Below are 15680 nucleotides of genomic sequence, written 5' to 3' on the forward strand. Positions count from 1 at the left end.
CTCTGACCACCCACCCCCCCCGTGGCGCTCGGTCTTCTCCCTCTGGACCCCCCACCCCCCCCGTGGCGCTCGGTCTTCTCCCTCTGACCCCCCACCCCCCCCGTGGCGCTCGGTCTTCTCCCTCTGGACCCCCCCCCCGTTGCGCTAGGTCTTCTCCCTCTGGACCCCCCACCCCCCCCCCCCGTGGCGCTCGGTCTTCTCCCTCTGGACCCCCCACCCCCCCGTGGCGCTCGGTCTTCACCCTCTGGACCCCCCCCCCCCCCCGTGGCGCTCGGTCTTCTCCCTCTGGACCCCCCACCCCCCCGTGGCGCTCGGGTCTTCTCCCTCTGGACCCCCCCCCCGTGGCGCTCGACTTCTCCCTCCTGACCCCCCCCCCCCCCCCCCGTGGCGCTCGGTCTTCTCCCTCTGGACCCCCCACCCCCCCCGTGGCGCTCGGTTCTTCTCCTCTGGACCCCCCACCCCCCCGTGCGCTCGGTCTTCTCCCTCTGACCCCCCACCCCCCCCGTGGCGCTCGGTCTTCTCCCTCTGACCCCCCCCCCCCCGTGGCGCTAGGTCTTCTCCTCTGGACCCCCCACCCCCCCCCGTGGCGCTCGGTCTTCTCCCTCTGGACCCCCCACCCCCCCCGTGGCGCTCGGGGGGTCTTCTCCTCTGGACCCCCCACCCCCCCGTGTCGCTCGGTCTTCTCCCTCTGGACCCCCCCGTGGCGCTCGGTCTTCTCCCCTGGACCCCCCCGTGGCGCTCGGTCTTCTCCCTCTGGACCCCCCCGTGGCGCTCGGTCTTCTCCCTCTGGACCCTCCGTTGTGCTCGGTCTTCTCCCCCTGGACCCCCCTTCCCCCGTCCCCCCCTTGTGCTCGGTCTTCTCCCTCTGGCGCCCCCCACCCCCCCTTTCCTTCCCCATGGTACTCAGCCAGCTACCTACTGGGATGTTTCAGCACAGCTCTGATGATTGCGACACTATGCAGAGGTGAACAGTGACCGGGATGGGGGCACATAGTCAGCACTGCTGTACTTTCACCCAGTGATCATAAATTGATGGCGTATCATGGAGATATCTGACAATAAAATACATTTTCCAGCTCTGTATTCTCTGATAAGCTGCAGTTGCCAAACCATGCTGAGAGTTGTAGTTTTACAACAGCTGGAGACCAGTTCCTACGATGAATGGTTATAATGGGAACCACTGTTTTTTCTCTTGGATTGTGTCTCCTTGTAGTGAAACATGGAGAGCGTAGCCTTCCACCGCTGTCTATGAATACAGATAGGGGATCTGTGTTGCTGGAGGCGGCCTGGGCTTGGCTGGATCTGTTATTGTGCAGATTTCTACCTGGAGATCTATGAATCATTGCGGCAAACTCAAAGAAGAAGATAAAAACAGAAACCAGCTGCTGTAGAACATTGCCAAAAAACTTTCTAGGTTTAAGAATGTTCCCCTGTATATTCCCCTGTATATGTGTAAACCAGTGGTCTCCAAACGGGATCTGCACAACTTTCAGCATGTCCGGACAGCGTTGGCCTTCTCATCTCTCTCCGTGTCACCGTCATTTGTGTCCCTTTCATCTCTCCCCTGTGTCAGTCATTACTGTCCCCCTCGTCTCTCCCCTATGTGACATTCATTAGTGTCCCCCTTATCTCGCCCTTTGTCAGTCATTAGTGGTCCCCCTCATCTCTCTCCGTGTCACAGTCATTAGTGCCCCCCTCATCTCTCCGTGTCACAGTCATTAGTGCCCCCCTCATCTCTCCCTGTGTCACAGTCATTAGTGCCCCCCTCATCTCTCCCTGTGTCACAGTCATTACTGTCCCCCTCGTCTCTCCCCTGTGTCACAGTCATTACTGTCCCCCTCGTCTCTCCCCTATGTGACATTCATAGTGTCCCCCTTATCTCGCCCTTTGTCAGTCATTAGTGGTCACCCCTCATCTCTCTCCGTGTCACAGTCATTAGTGCCCCCTTATCTCTCCGTGTCACAGTCATTAGTGCCCCCCTCATCTCTCCCTGTGTCACAGTCAATTACTGTCCCCCTCGTCTCTCCCCTATGTGACATTCATTAGTGCCCCCCTCATCTCTCTCAGTGTCACAGTCATTAGGGTTCCCCCTCATCTCTTCCTGTGTCACAGTCATTAGGGTCCCCCTCATCTCTTCCTGTGTCACAGTCATTAGGGTCTTCCCTCATCTCTTCCTGTGTCACAGTCATTAGTGTTCCCCTCAACCTCTCTCTGTGTCACAGTGTCCCTATTATCTCTTTTCTGTGTCACAGTCAATAATGTCCCCTCATCTTTCCTTGTGTCACAGTCATAATTGTCCCCATGGTGTTCAGTAGCGAATGTCCTTGATCAGCGCTCTGGTGTTCAGCAGTGGATGTCAGGTGACTGCCACAGCCAATCAACTGCCTCGACGGTCACACTTTATACCATGGCCACCTGGTCCTGGGATTTGTCATGCCCTGTATACAAGGCCGGGTAACCCTGTTAACAACCCCTTTATTATACTGAAAATCATGAGCACTGCCTGTCATCTACTCTGACAATGCTGATCACATGGCACAGGCAATAGCGGTGCTCACTGTTACTGGTTACAGTATGTGAAATGCATAAAAGAAGAAGAACCGAATGTTGTAACTCTGGTCTATCAGATTCACCAGGCGGCTTTGTCTTCTGTGTATATTTATTTGGAATCCAACAGAACAAAAAGTTGCAGGTATAAGCTGACCCTGTCCTCGGCTCATGTATCATTTCTCTTTTAAAGGGACCTCTCTCTCGTACACTGCAGACACTGAGGAGATCTACAATGTATTGTGACCCCTTAGGCTCCTAATGCTTCATCCCGTCCACTTCCCTGACATATCACTGTGCATACACAGAGGCCATTAGATTCTGGAGATGTGTTTGTACAATGGTGGGATATGCTCCCCTTGGTGCCCATGTAGGGATTTTGGAACGCACCCCACCACCCTTGATATAGGCAAAAGTACTTTACCCCCATATTCCCTGGCTTCTCCGAATTAAAGGGGTACTCCCGAGGAAATTATTATTATTATTTTTTTAAATCAACTGGTGGCAGAAAGTTAAACAGATTTGTAAATCACTTCTATTAAAAAATCTTAATCCTTCCAGTACTTTTTAGGGGGCTGTATACTAAAGAGAAATACAAAAAAGAAATCCATTTCCTGTGATGTCCTGACCACAGTGCTCTCTGCTGACCTCTGCTGTCCATTTTAGGGACTGTCCAGAGCAGCATATGTTTGCTATGGGGATTTTCTCCTGTTCTGGACAGTTCCTAAAATGGACAGAGATGTCAGCAGAGAGCAGTGTGGTCAGGGTCAGGACATCAGAGGAAATGCATTTCTTTTTTGGATTTCTCTTTAGTATACAGCCCCTAAAAAGTACTGGAAGAATTAAGATTTTTTAATAGAAGTGATTTACAAATCTGTTTAACTTTCTGGCACCGGTTGATTAAAAAAAAGAAATTGATTTTAAACTGAAGCTAGGTAGGAGGTAATGTCAGGTGACACATTTTAATTCTAAGCAAACACATGTATATGATCCAAAGGTCCATATCGTCCATAAAGGACATCAGTTGGCTCCATTGTACGGGGCTAATCTGTGTCAGTAACCATGATGATCCCCCGAATAGAAAAAACAGAGCTTTCTTGCAAAAACAGCACCACACCTGTCCTCAGGTTGTGTGTGGTATTACAGCTTGGCTCCATTCACTTCAGTGGAACTGAGCTGCAATACCACACTCAACCATGAGGACAATGGAGGTGCTGTTTTTGGATTAAATCAGCCCTGTTTTGTTCTCCTGGATTGCCCTTTTAAACACTTAAAATCTTAATCCTTTCAGTACTTATGAGCTTCTAAAAGTTGAGTTGTTCTTTTCTGTCTAAGTGCTCTCCTATGACACCTGTCTCGGGAACCGCTCAGTTTAGAAGAGGTTTGCTATGGGAATTTGCTTCTAAACTGGACGGTTCCCGAGACACGTGTCATCAGAGAGCACTTAGACAGAAAAGAACAACTCAACTTAAGAAGCTCAAAAGTACTGAAAGGATTAAGATTTTTTAATAGAAGTAATTTACAAATCTGTTTACCTTTCTGGAGCCAGTTGATATATAAATTTTTTTTTTTCCTGGATAACCCCTTTAACAAAGCCTTCAGCCTTTCAGAACTGTGAATTAACATTGGTCATTTTTATGTTAAACATTTAGGCTGAATGATGTTATGACATAAATGATCATAAGTTTATATATAATGCAACATTTTTACAACACATGCATTATTAATAACATTGCCTTTTTATGGACGAATACATGTTAATTTCTATATTACATTCCAGATTCATTGTTGGAATGTTCCTTTTGAGTAATTCTTTGAAAAATCCAAATAAAAATCACGTTAAATGGGAAATTGCCTTGAGGTACTGTTCCATGTAGCAGTAAAAAAAAAAAAAAACACCTGTCCTTTATGGCCATCGGAAACGCAATTTTGCTTATAAATGTGCAGTCTTACTGGCAGGATTGTCGGTTGTATATGGTTTGTAGTATCATATTTAGAGATGAACGAACTTACAGTAAATTCGATTCGTCACGAACTTCTCGGCTCGGCAGTTGATAACTTATCCTGCGTAAATTAGTTCAGCCTTCAGGTGCTCCCGTGGGCTGGAAAAGGTGGATACATTCCTAGGAAAGAGTCTCCTAGGACTGTATCCACCTTTTCCAGCCCACGGGAGCACCTGAAAGCTGAACTAATTTATACAGGAAAAGTCATCAACTGCCGAGCCGAGAAGTTCGTGATGAATCGAATTTACTGTAAGTTCGCTCATCTCTAATCATATTGATGGGTTTAGGACGGTGGGCTCCAAAATGTGGACCTCCAGATGTTGCAAAACTACAACGCCCAGCATGCCCGGACAGCCAACGGCTGTCCGGGCATGCTGGGCGTTGTAGTTTTGCAACATCTGGAGGTCCATAGTTTGGAGGCCACTAGTTTTAGAAAGTACAGATCAATAACGGGATATATAATCCCTTTACAGCCATTTGCAGTAACAAAAACAACGGATGACTAGTACGAAGGAATCACCCGATATGTCACAAATGATCAGTCATGTGTTTTCTCTTCCAGGTGGATCGGAGCGTTGGTCCTTTACTCGGTCCATAAAGGGCACTTTGACTGTCCCGGGGGAGCCATACTACAGAGCTACTTCATCGTACTGATTGTCATGCTGGGCGCAGTTATCTGCTCGATGTTATCGATCGTCTATGTCAGCATGAAGGGTGAGGAGATCTCATTCTAAGGCTGGATTCACACCACGTTTTTGCAATACAGTTCCCATATCAGGTTTTTGAGGAAAAACTGATTCCTCAAAACCTGACTAACACTACGATTGTAGTGTACGGTTGCTGGATCCGCTTGGGAGGGGCGAAAACCGGCCGCTCCCATATCCCAGCCGGATCCAGCCTGAACCCCATTCATTTCAATGAGCCGACCGGAGTCAAACGCTGACTCCGGTTGTCTCATTTTTCCCCGAATACAGTTTTCCGACCGGACCTAGAACCGTGGTATACGAAATCTCAGACTGCAGCCGGGACACAGACAAGCTCAGCACTGCTCCCTGCCTGTCAATCAGACAGGCAGGAGCCAGCACTGTGCTCATAGCACAGCAGGGCATACTCCTGACTCTGCCTTACTGCAGGCCCTCATTCATTTTACTATCTGAGCTCCGATCTTTCTTCTCTCTGCACGTGCAGTTGTAAACAGAGAGCAGCCATGCTGTGATCACAGCCTCTATGCTGGGCCATGCCCCCCTTCCTCCCTCACACTAGGACGGCTGAATGAGCAGCCAAGAAGATAATAAATCAGGTACAATGAGGGGGTTTTGAATGAGAAGAAACAAATGGATAGTGTCAGTGAGAGTCAGGGACAGATGGGGGGGGGGGGGATTATGGAGAGTTTAGATCATAATTGATACTCTTTAATTACTGGAGTGTGAACATAGCCATTCTGCCCCTACTCTTTTGTGACTCTATTACTGATCCAAAAAGATCAGGATGAACAAGATCCTGCCAGGACTTTTAGGCTAAGTTCATATGGAACAGATATGCTAGAGATTTTTCCATCAAGATTTGGGGTCCGTTCACACGGCATATTTAATTGTAAGATAGCAGCGCGTTTTCCGCTGCGCATTTGAATTGGGGCGGGCTCTCTGTGGCAGATTTTCAGCTGCAGAATTTTTGCAGCAAATTACATTGACTTTACTGGGGTCGGCTACGGAATTTTCCACTGCCGAAAATGTGCCAAGGAGAGCCCACCCCAAAACTTGCAGTGGAAAATACGCTGCTATGGCTACTTTCACACTGCCATTTGTCTCCGGCAGTGTGAAGCCCGTTATTTAAGAATCGCGAACAATGGGAGAAAAATTAGTGCTTGCAAAAATATTTTTCCCACTACTCGCCGAATTAAAAAATAAAGGGTCCGTCGGGACCTCATCATAATGAATGCGTTGGGACCAGTCAGGTAACTGCCCAGTTTTCGGCCACAAAAAAAAAAAAATAGAGCCTGATGGACCCGTTAGTGACAGCAGTGTGAAAGGAGCCTATCTCGCAATTAAATCCGCCTGTTTGAACAGACCCTTGCAGTGTTTCTGCATGGATTTCCAAAGGTGCAAAAACTCGCTGAATCGGGTGGATTTACTGCCTTGGATTTTGCATAGGAGAAAAAAAAATATCAATAAGTTTAATATCTGCAGTGAATCCCCAGCAAAGTCCGATCTGCAGAAATACATTTGAATGCAGGTGTATTGCACATTTTGACTTACCCATTATAATCTGTGGGGGGAAAAAAAATCAATGATGTATCCATTGAAGTGAAATCCGCACCGCAGGTCAATCTCTGCCTGGACGGAGTGCAGATTTTCCTTTTTACCTTTTTACAACATGACGGGTGTTCAAATCTCATCCACTTCGCTGGTATTGGAACCTGCTGCAGTTTTTCCTCCTGCAAAATTCAACTCCCAGTAAACATACCCAAGGGGTAAATGCGCACTAGACTGGTTTACCAAAGTCACTTTCCAATTCGTAAGACAAATTATCTCCAAAGTGTTTGGATTTCCTAGAATTTCATTTTCCGCACAAAAAAGCTCAACTCCTCTGCTGCTACCATATTGCACTGCGGATCTACAGCCTGCAAAGCCATCAAAATCAATAAAAAATCAATAAAAAAAATATTATATATATATAAATATATATATTTATTTAGATATATATATATATATATATATATATATATATATATATACAGTATTTATATATAGATATACAGTATTTATATATATATATATATATATATATATATATATATATATATATATATACGGTATTTATATATAGATAAAATGTGTGTATGCAAGTTCCATCTTGTCTGAAGCCTGACTCTTCCCTGCTTGGGCTAATGCAGGGGGTCCGGGAGATAGAGGATACGTGTGACTAGCTTTCGGCAGAATTCTAGTAAGATTTCTTTCATGCTCGTACTTGTGTCCTTCAGCTGAAGACTTTGACAAAAGGCCAAGGAGTTAACATGGTATAAAACCTTTTAAAGGGGTACTCCGGTGGAAAACATTTTTATTTATTTTTTTATTTTTTTTAAATCAACTGGTGCCAGAAAGTTAAACAGATTTGTAAATGACTTCTTTCAAAAAATCTTATCCCTTCCAGTACTTATTAGCAGCTCTATGCTACAGAGGAAATTCTATTCTTTTTTGAATTTCTTTTTTTGTCTTGTCCACAGCGCTTTCTGCTGACACCTGATGCCCGTATCAGGAACTGTCCAGAGCAGGAGAAAAATGCCCATTGCAAACCTATGCTGCTCTGGACAGTTCCTGACACGGACAGAGGTGTCAGCAGAGAGCGCTGCGGACGAGACAAAAAAAGAAATTCAAAAAGAAACAAATTTCCTCTGTAGCATACAGCTGCTAAAAAGTAGTGGAATGGAAATTATTTTTTTTTTAAATAGAAGTCATTTACAAATCTGTTTGATTTTCTTGCACCGGTTGATATAAATAAATAAAATGTTTTCCACCGGAGTACTCCTTTAAGCCCATACACTAGTGGTCTCCAAACTGTGAACCTCCAGCTCTTGCAAAACTACAACTCCCAGCATGCCCGGACAGCCAACGGCTGTCCGGGCATGCTGGGAGTTGTAGTTTTGCAACAGCTGGAGGGTCACAGTTTGGAGACCACTGCCATATACCTTTTTTATTAATTGTATTCCTCAGTTCCTTCCCATATATGTGCACAATCGGCTCAGTAGGACATGTTGCCTCCTACACGCCCCGCCCACCAGAATGTTAGGTTGCATTCACACCACGTTTGGTTGCAATACAACTTCCGGAATTTAAAGATTGGCTACTGACGTATCCCTGCCTGAGGGGATTTTTGAACCATATAAGTCCGGTGCATTGCCGTGGAATGAGATTTGCCATAGAATGAGATGGTCCGCCTCCATCACATCCTATTGGCTCTCTCTTGTCACGTGACATATTTAAACGTCACGCATCGATGCGCACAGCAGTGTCAGTTTGGCTATCACAGGGAGAGGGTCTCCTCTCCCTGTGATAGCTGAAGCTGCACGGAGCTCTCATGGCCTCTGTGGCCTGACAGAAGTTCACACATGTACGCAGCTCATACGGCTGCCTCATATACATTTACTGTTGATCCACAGCGCTATCGGGATCCCTATGCCCGATGGCGCTGTCATCAGGATCCCCACGCCCGCAGCTCTACTCCCCGTCCCCCGCATCTCTACTCCCCGTCCACCGCAGCTCTACTCCCCGTCCACCGCAGCTCTACTCCCTGTCCCACGCAGCTGTACTCCCCGTCCCACGCAGCTGTACTCCCCGTCCCCTGTGAACGCTCAGGGAGCGACCCACAGCGCTATGGGGATCCCTATGCCCGATGGCGCTGTCATCAGTGTGCCTCCCCCCGAGCGCCCCATGCCCGCAGCTCTACTCCCCGTCCTCCGCCCCCCGCAGCTCTACTCCCCGTCCCTCCGTAGCTCTACTCCCCGTCCCGTTAACGCTCAGGGAGCGGGGAACAGAAAGTAGAGCATTGGGCGCAGGTAAAGTAGTACTGCGCATGCGCAGCACTACGCGAATAACTTAACCTGCGCCCGATGCTCTACTTTCTGTTCCCCGCTCCCTGAGCGTTAACGGGACGGGGAGTAGAGCTACGGAGGGACGGGGAGTAGAGCTACGGAGGGACGGGGAGTAGAGCTGCGGGGGGCGGAGGACGGGGAGTAGAGCTGCGGGCATGGGGCGCTCGCGGGGACGCACACTGATGACAGCGCCATCGGGCATCGGGATCCCGATAGCGCTGTGGATCAACAGTAAATGTATATGAGGCAGCCGTATGATCTGCGTACATGTGTGAACTTCTGTCGGGCCACAGAGGCCATGAGAGCTCCGTACAGCTTCAGCTATCACAGGGTGAGGAGATCCTCTCCCTGTGATAGCCAAATTGACACTGCTTTGCGCATCGATGCGTGACGTTTAAATATGTCACGTGACAAGAGAGAGCCAATAGGATGTGATGGAGGCGGACCATCTCATTCTATGGCAAATCTCATTCCACGGCAATGCACCGGCAACAAAACTGGTACAGTTCACTATCTGACTCTGTCCGGCTCATTCAACTGCAAGCCCACCATTTCTTTTCAGATGTTGTATGACCTGGAGGAAGTCATGTAGTTCTTTCCAGTCAGACACAGTGCTCTCTGCTGCCACCTCTGTCCATGTCAGGAACTGTCCAGAGGAGGAGAGGTTTGCCATGGGGATTTACTCCTACTCTGGACAGTTCCTGACATGGACCGAGGTGGCAACAAGGGAGTACCATGTCTGACTAGAAAGAACTACATGACATCCACCAAGGCATGCAGCAGCTGATGAGTACTGGAAGACTTTTTTTTAAATATTTTTTTAAAATCTTTATTGATAGTAGACAATTACAGTTCAATACAAAAATTTATATAATTCAACTTATTATAACACTTCACACTGTCACGCCCCCTCCCATAGACTTGTATTGAGGGGGCGGGGTGTGGCCTCATGAGGGGGCGGGGCTATGACGTCACAAGCTCCTGCATTTGGAGCAGTTTGTTCCAAACGCTGAGCAGCGGAGTGCCCCTTTTAAGCATTTCGTCTGGAAATGATGCCAATTTCATTGCCTCATTGAACATCCTAACCAAAAATGGGGCAAGTAAGGAACCAGGGGTTTTATAATAATCGTTGGACAGACCGTCTGGCCCTGGTGTTTATGTTACTCTTTAGAAATGTAATCGCATGAACTACCTCTTCTATAATTATTTTATCAGATAGTCCAGCCACCTGGGAAGGGAGCCGTATTTTGCCTAAAAATTCGGGAATAATTGTTCTGTCAGGTTGGGGGTTAGAGGAGTCCTCTCTCAAATTATATAGCTTATTATAATATTTAGCAAATTAATTAGCTATGCCCAAAGGGTTGGTCACTTTACTTCTATTTGTGTTTTAGTTGTTTTGCCAATTATGCTCCAGTTTTGTTTCCATGCCAGTAATGGGAAAGTGTAAGTTGTTTTAGTGCATAATGATATTTGTACAGTTGTAGTTGGTGTAGTTTAGTTGATAGAGCAGATATTTCTTCATATATATATATATATATATATATATATATATATATATATATATTATTATTATTTTTTTTATAAAATGTGAACTTATTTTAAATATGTAAATATGTTAAAGAGGTGCTCCACTGGAAAAAAAAATTAAATCAACTGTTGCCAGAAAGTTAAAAAGATTTGTAAATTACTTCTATTAAAAAATATGAATCCTTCCAGTACTTAGCTGCTGTTATGATCCACAGGAAGTTCTATCCTTAATTTCCTTTCTGCCTGACCACAGTGCTCTCTGCTGACACCTCTGTCCATTTTAGGAAGTGTCCAGAGCAGGAGAGGTTTTCTATGGGGATTTACTCCTGTGCTCGGACAGCAAGATAATTAAAGGGGTTATCCAGGAAAAAACGTATTTTTTTTTTTTTATATATATCAACTGGCTCCAGAAAGTTAAACAGATTTGTAAATTACTTCTATTAAAAAATCTTAATCCTTTCAGTACTTATGAGCTTCTGAAATTAAGGTTGTTCTTTTCTGTCTAAGTGCTCTCTGATGACACGTGTCTCGGGAACCGCCCAGTTTAGAAGAGGTTTGCTATGGGGATTTGCTTCTAAACTGGGCGGTTCCCGAGACACGTGTCATCAGAGAACACTTAAATTGAAAAGAACAACCTTAACTTCAGAAGCTCATAAGTACTGAAAGGATTAAGATTTTTTAATGGAAGTCATTTACAAATCTGTTTAACTTTCTGGAGCCAGTTGAGATATATATATAAAAAGGATTTTCCTGGATAACCCCTTTAAAAAACAAAAGCACTTCATTACAGCAGCTGATAAGTACTGAAAGGATTAAGATTTTTCAATAGAAGTAATTTACAAATCTGCTTAACTTTCTGGTTGATTTAAATTTTTTTTTCCAGTGGAGTACCCCTTTAATGAGTACTGGAAGCCTTGAGTGTGTGTGTGTGTGTGTGTGTATGTATATATATATATATATATATATATATATATATATATATATATATATATAATATATATATATTTTTTTTTTTTAAATAGAAGTAATTTACAGATCTATATAACTTTCTGACACCAGTTGATTGAAAACATATATTTTTTCTCCTCCGGAGTACCCCTTTAAGTTTAGACAGCTCAGTCTTTATATGTCTTTTGACTCCTTCACTGCTCTTCAACCTCTGCCTTTACAGCTGCTGCAAAACTACTGGGAGCCTACTGGGAGTTGTAGTTAAACTATAGTTGCCGAGGTGCAGACTGTACATGGACTCTTTGTTAACTTTGTATTTCCTTTAACTATTCCCTGTGGTTTTGCAGGTACAATCTCCAACCCCGGGCCCAGGAAGTGCATGCCCAAGCTGGTTTACATCCGCCTGGCCCTCTACGTTCCAGAAGTCGCATGGGCCATTATGGGGGCAATTTGGGTGTCGGACAATGGGGTTAAGTGTGATAAAACAGTGGTGCATGTCATCCTACTGACCGTCATCGCCAGGTAAGATCCGCAGCCTGGTCTTTACAGTATTCATTGATAGAGCCATAGTGAGCACCCCCCCCCCCCCCCCCCTGTGCTCACAAGATAGACAGTGCTTGTGTATAGAAGGTGGGTAGGACGTGAGCAAACCTCTCCTGCTCTGGACAGTTCCTGACATGGACAGAGGTGTCAGCAGAGAGCACTGTGGTAAGACTGAAAGGAAATTTAAAAAGGAAAGAAGTAATTTACAAATCTGTTTAACTTTCTGGCATGAGTTCATTTTCCAGCAGAGTACCCCTTTAAAGGGGTACTCCGCTGCCTTGCTTCCAGAGCTCCGCTCCCCAGCGTCCGGAAGTTTATTGTTCCCAAAGGCTGTGTGCGGGCTTCCGTGTTCAGGGCTGCCCCTCGTGACGTCACGCCCGCCCCCTCAACGAAAGTCTATGGGAAGGGGGCGCGACGGCCGTCGCGCCCCCTTCCCATAGACTTTCGTTGAGGGGACGGGCATGATGTCACGAGGGACCAATAAACTTCAGGATGCTGGGGAGCGGAGCTCCGAAAGCAAGGCAGCGGAGTACCCATTTAAGAACTTCTCCAAGAAAGCTCTACGTGAAGTCCAGATTGGCCATATAACAGAACATGCAGAAAGGTGCCCCTCTGACCACAATTGCGCCAGCACAACTGCGAAGTGCCAGGGTATATGGTTGATGGTTTGTTGGGTGTATAGTACTATCTCAGGGGGGACTTTACAGCTGATTCCACGTGGGAAAACATTGAAATGCATTATGTAAGTTTTTGAGGGCACATTTCCTATGTGACTCTGAGATAGTTACACCTAACTCTCTGTCCCATAGACGCAAGGGGTGGAAGGCTCCCGAGTGTAGGTGGGCAGTGTAGATAGCCTGCAGGTCTTTTAAGTTGCTAGCCAAGAACAATAGGGTTGTGGACATGGGTCTCCGAGGGGGAGAGGTTGTTGAGAAAGGGCCTGACCTGCAGATACTTATAAAAATCCACCTGAGGGATGGAATCGGAGGATTGTGATAGTTGGAATGTCACTTAACCTTCAGGGGTCAGGAGATGATGTGTAGGTGTAACGCTGGGCCGGTTCTTCCAAACCTAGAGCCATCAGCTAATGTCCCAGGGGACGCTTCACCCACTCGAATGATTTGTGTATTGGACATATGTAGGATCCTGTGTAAGAGTACGGTGCATCGTGTTAGTTTCTCAAAGTGTTTAATTGGTAAGACAGAGTGGTTATTCATAAGACACACATGGCAAACCAAACATCCAGACCGTGTGTAATAGACTAGTAAATGCCTATGGAAAAAACGTACAAGAAGCCCCTGTATTTACCGACCGTCTCTCCATTTATTACAGCTGGATCATCATGCTGTTCACCACCATCGCTGTCATCATTGTCTTTGATCCGCTGGGACATAAGAAAGCCTTATATTACATAAAAGATGAAGGTTACAACCTGGAGAGCAGCCAGTCGGAGCAGCTGATGTATAACTTCAAGAAGACCGCCACCAGGGTGTGGGAGAACCGCATCCGTCTGCTGTGCTGCTGTCTAGGCAGTGACAATGACACCAGGGTGGCCTTCACCAACATCGCACAACTCCTCAGCACCTACTTTGCTGTAAGCTCTTTTTTGCAAATATGGTTGTTCTACCCTAATTTTTTTATTGCATAATTTCATTTAAATGGAATCTGTCACCGGGTTTTACCCTATATAACTGTTGGTATAATGTTTTCTACCATACCTGTGTATTCTTCTTCATAGTGAAGAAAAACCATGTTAAAACACTCCTGTGCTGTATGCTTATTAGAGTTAAGTAGTCATATGGGCGTGTCACATCCCTAAGTAGTCATATGGGAGTGTCACATCCCTAAGTAGTCATATGGGCGTGTCACATCCCTAAGTAGTCATATGGGAGTGTCACATCCCTATGTAGTTAAATGGGCATGTGACATCACTAAGTAGTTATATGGGCGTGTCACATCCCTAAGTAGTCATATGAGCATATCACATCCCTAAGTAGTCATATGGGCATATCACATCCCTAAGTAGTCATATGGGCATATCACATCCCTAAGTAGTCATATGGGCATATCACATCCCTAAGTAGTCATATGGGCATATCACATCCCTAAGTAGTCATATGGGCATATCACATCCCTAAGTAGTCATATGGGCGTGTCACATCCCTAAGTAGTCATATGGGCGTGTCACATCCCTAAGTAGTCATATGGGCGTGTCGCATCCCTAAGTAGTCATATGGGCATATCACATCCCTAAGTAGTCATATGGGCGTGTCACATCCCTAAGTAGTCATATGGGCGTGTCACATCCCTAAGTAGTCATATGGGCGTGTCACATCCCTATGTAGTTATATGGGCATGTCACATGCCTAAGTAGTCATATGGGCGTGTCACAGGCCTAAGTAGTCATATGGACGTGTCACAGGCCTAAGTAGTCATATAGGCATGTCACATCCTTAAGTAATCATATAAGCGTGTCACATCCCGAAGTAGTCATATGGGCGTGTCACATCCCTTAGTCGTCATATGGGCTCGTCACATCCATAAGTAGCCATATGGGTGTGTCATATCCCTAAGTAGTTATATGGGCGTATCACATCCCTAAGTAGTTATATGGGCATATCACATCCCTAAGTAGTCATATGGGCGTGTTGTATCCCTAAGTAGTCATATGGGCGTGTTGTAGTCATATGGGCGTGTCACATCCCGAAGTAGTCATATGGGCGTGTCACATCCCTTAGTCGTCATATGGGCTCGTCACATCCATAAGTAGCCATATGGGTGTGTCATATCCCTAAGTAGTTATATGGGCGTATCACATCCCTAAGTAGTCATATGGGCATATCACATCCCTAAGTAGTCATATGGGCGTGTTGTATCCCTAAGTAGTCATATGGGCGTGTTGTATCCCTAAGTAGTCATATGGGCGTGTCACATCCCTAAGTAGTCATATGGGCGTGTCACATCCCTAAGTAGTCACTGTAGATCAGTATGGTATTTGTCTTCCAGGACACAGACCTGGTTCCCAGTGATATAGCAGCTGGGCTGACCCTCCTGCACCAGGAACAGGACAAGGTTGAACTTAGCCGGGATCCAGATGAAGTGTTGTCCCAGTCACCACCATATTCTGAGGTTAGTCCTGATGGTTACTGGGTCTTACGCACTTTGAAAATTGTTTCTTTTCTTTATTTAAATAGTCACCTAAATAATTCAATCTCTATATGAGCCCGCATTCTCTCTCTCTCTTTTTTTTTTAGATAGATGATCTGGAGGTGGAGTTGGATAAAGCTGCTCACTACATGAAGTTTGCAGCGGCTGCCTATGGATGGCCGCTCTATGTATACAGTAACCCCCTCACCGGACTATGCAAATTGTGTGGAGAATGGTGAGTGTTGTATCAGTGTTTAGGACGATGGGGATGGTTCTTTATGCAGCAGATCAGCCATAACAGTACAACCACTGACAGGTAAAGTGAATACAAGGGTTATTTGGTGACAATGGGACCTATTGGGCAGCAAGTTGGTCAG

The 15680-nt window shown here is 45.9% G+C and overlaps 1 protein-coding gene across 1 annotated transcript in view; it reads left to right on the top strand.

Moving 5' to 3' along the window:
- The window catches only part of DAGLB (diacylglycerol lipase beta), a 33528-nt gene that overhangs the window by 3922 nt on the left and 13926 nt on the right, over positions 1-15680 (top strand). The window contains exons 2-6 of the mRNA XM_056536167.1: positions 5113-5264; positions 11961-12135; positions 13489-13750; positions 15163-15285; positions 15411-15538. Coding sequence (XP_056392142.1) covers positions 5113-5264; positions 11961-12135; positions 13489-13750; positions 15163-15285; positions 15411-15538 — 840 coding nt within the window. The remainder of the gene's footprint in view (positions 1-5112; positions 5265-11960; positions 12136-13488; positions 13751-15162; positions 15286-15410; positions 15539-15680) is intronic.

This window comes from Hyla sarda, chromosome 8 (assembly GCF_029499605.1).
Source record: "Hyla sarda isolate aHylSar1 chromosome 8, aHylSar1.hap1, whole genome shotgun sequence".
NCBI lineage: Eukaryota > Metazoa > Chordata > Amphibia > Anura > Hylidae > Hyla > Hyla sarda.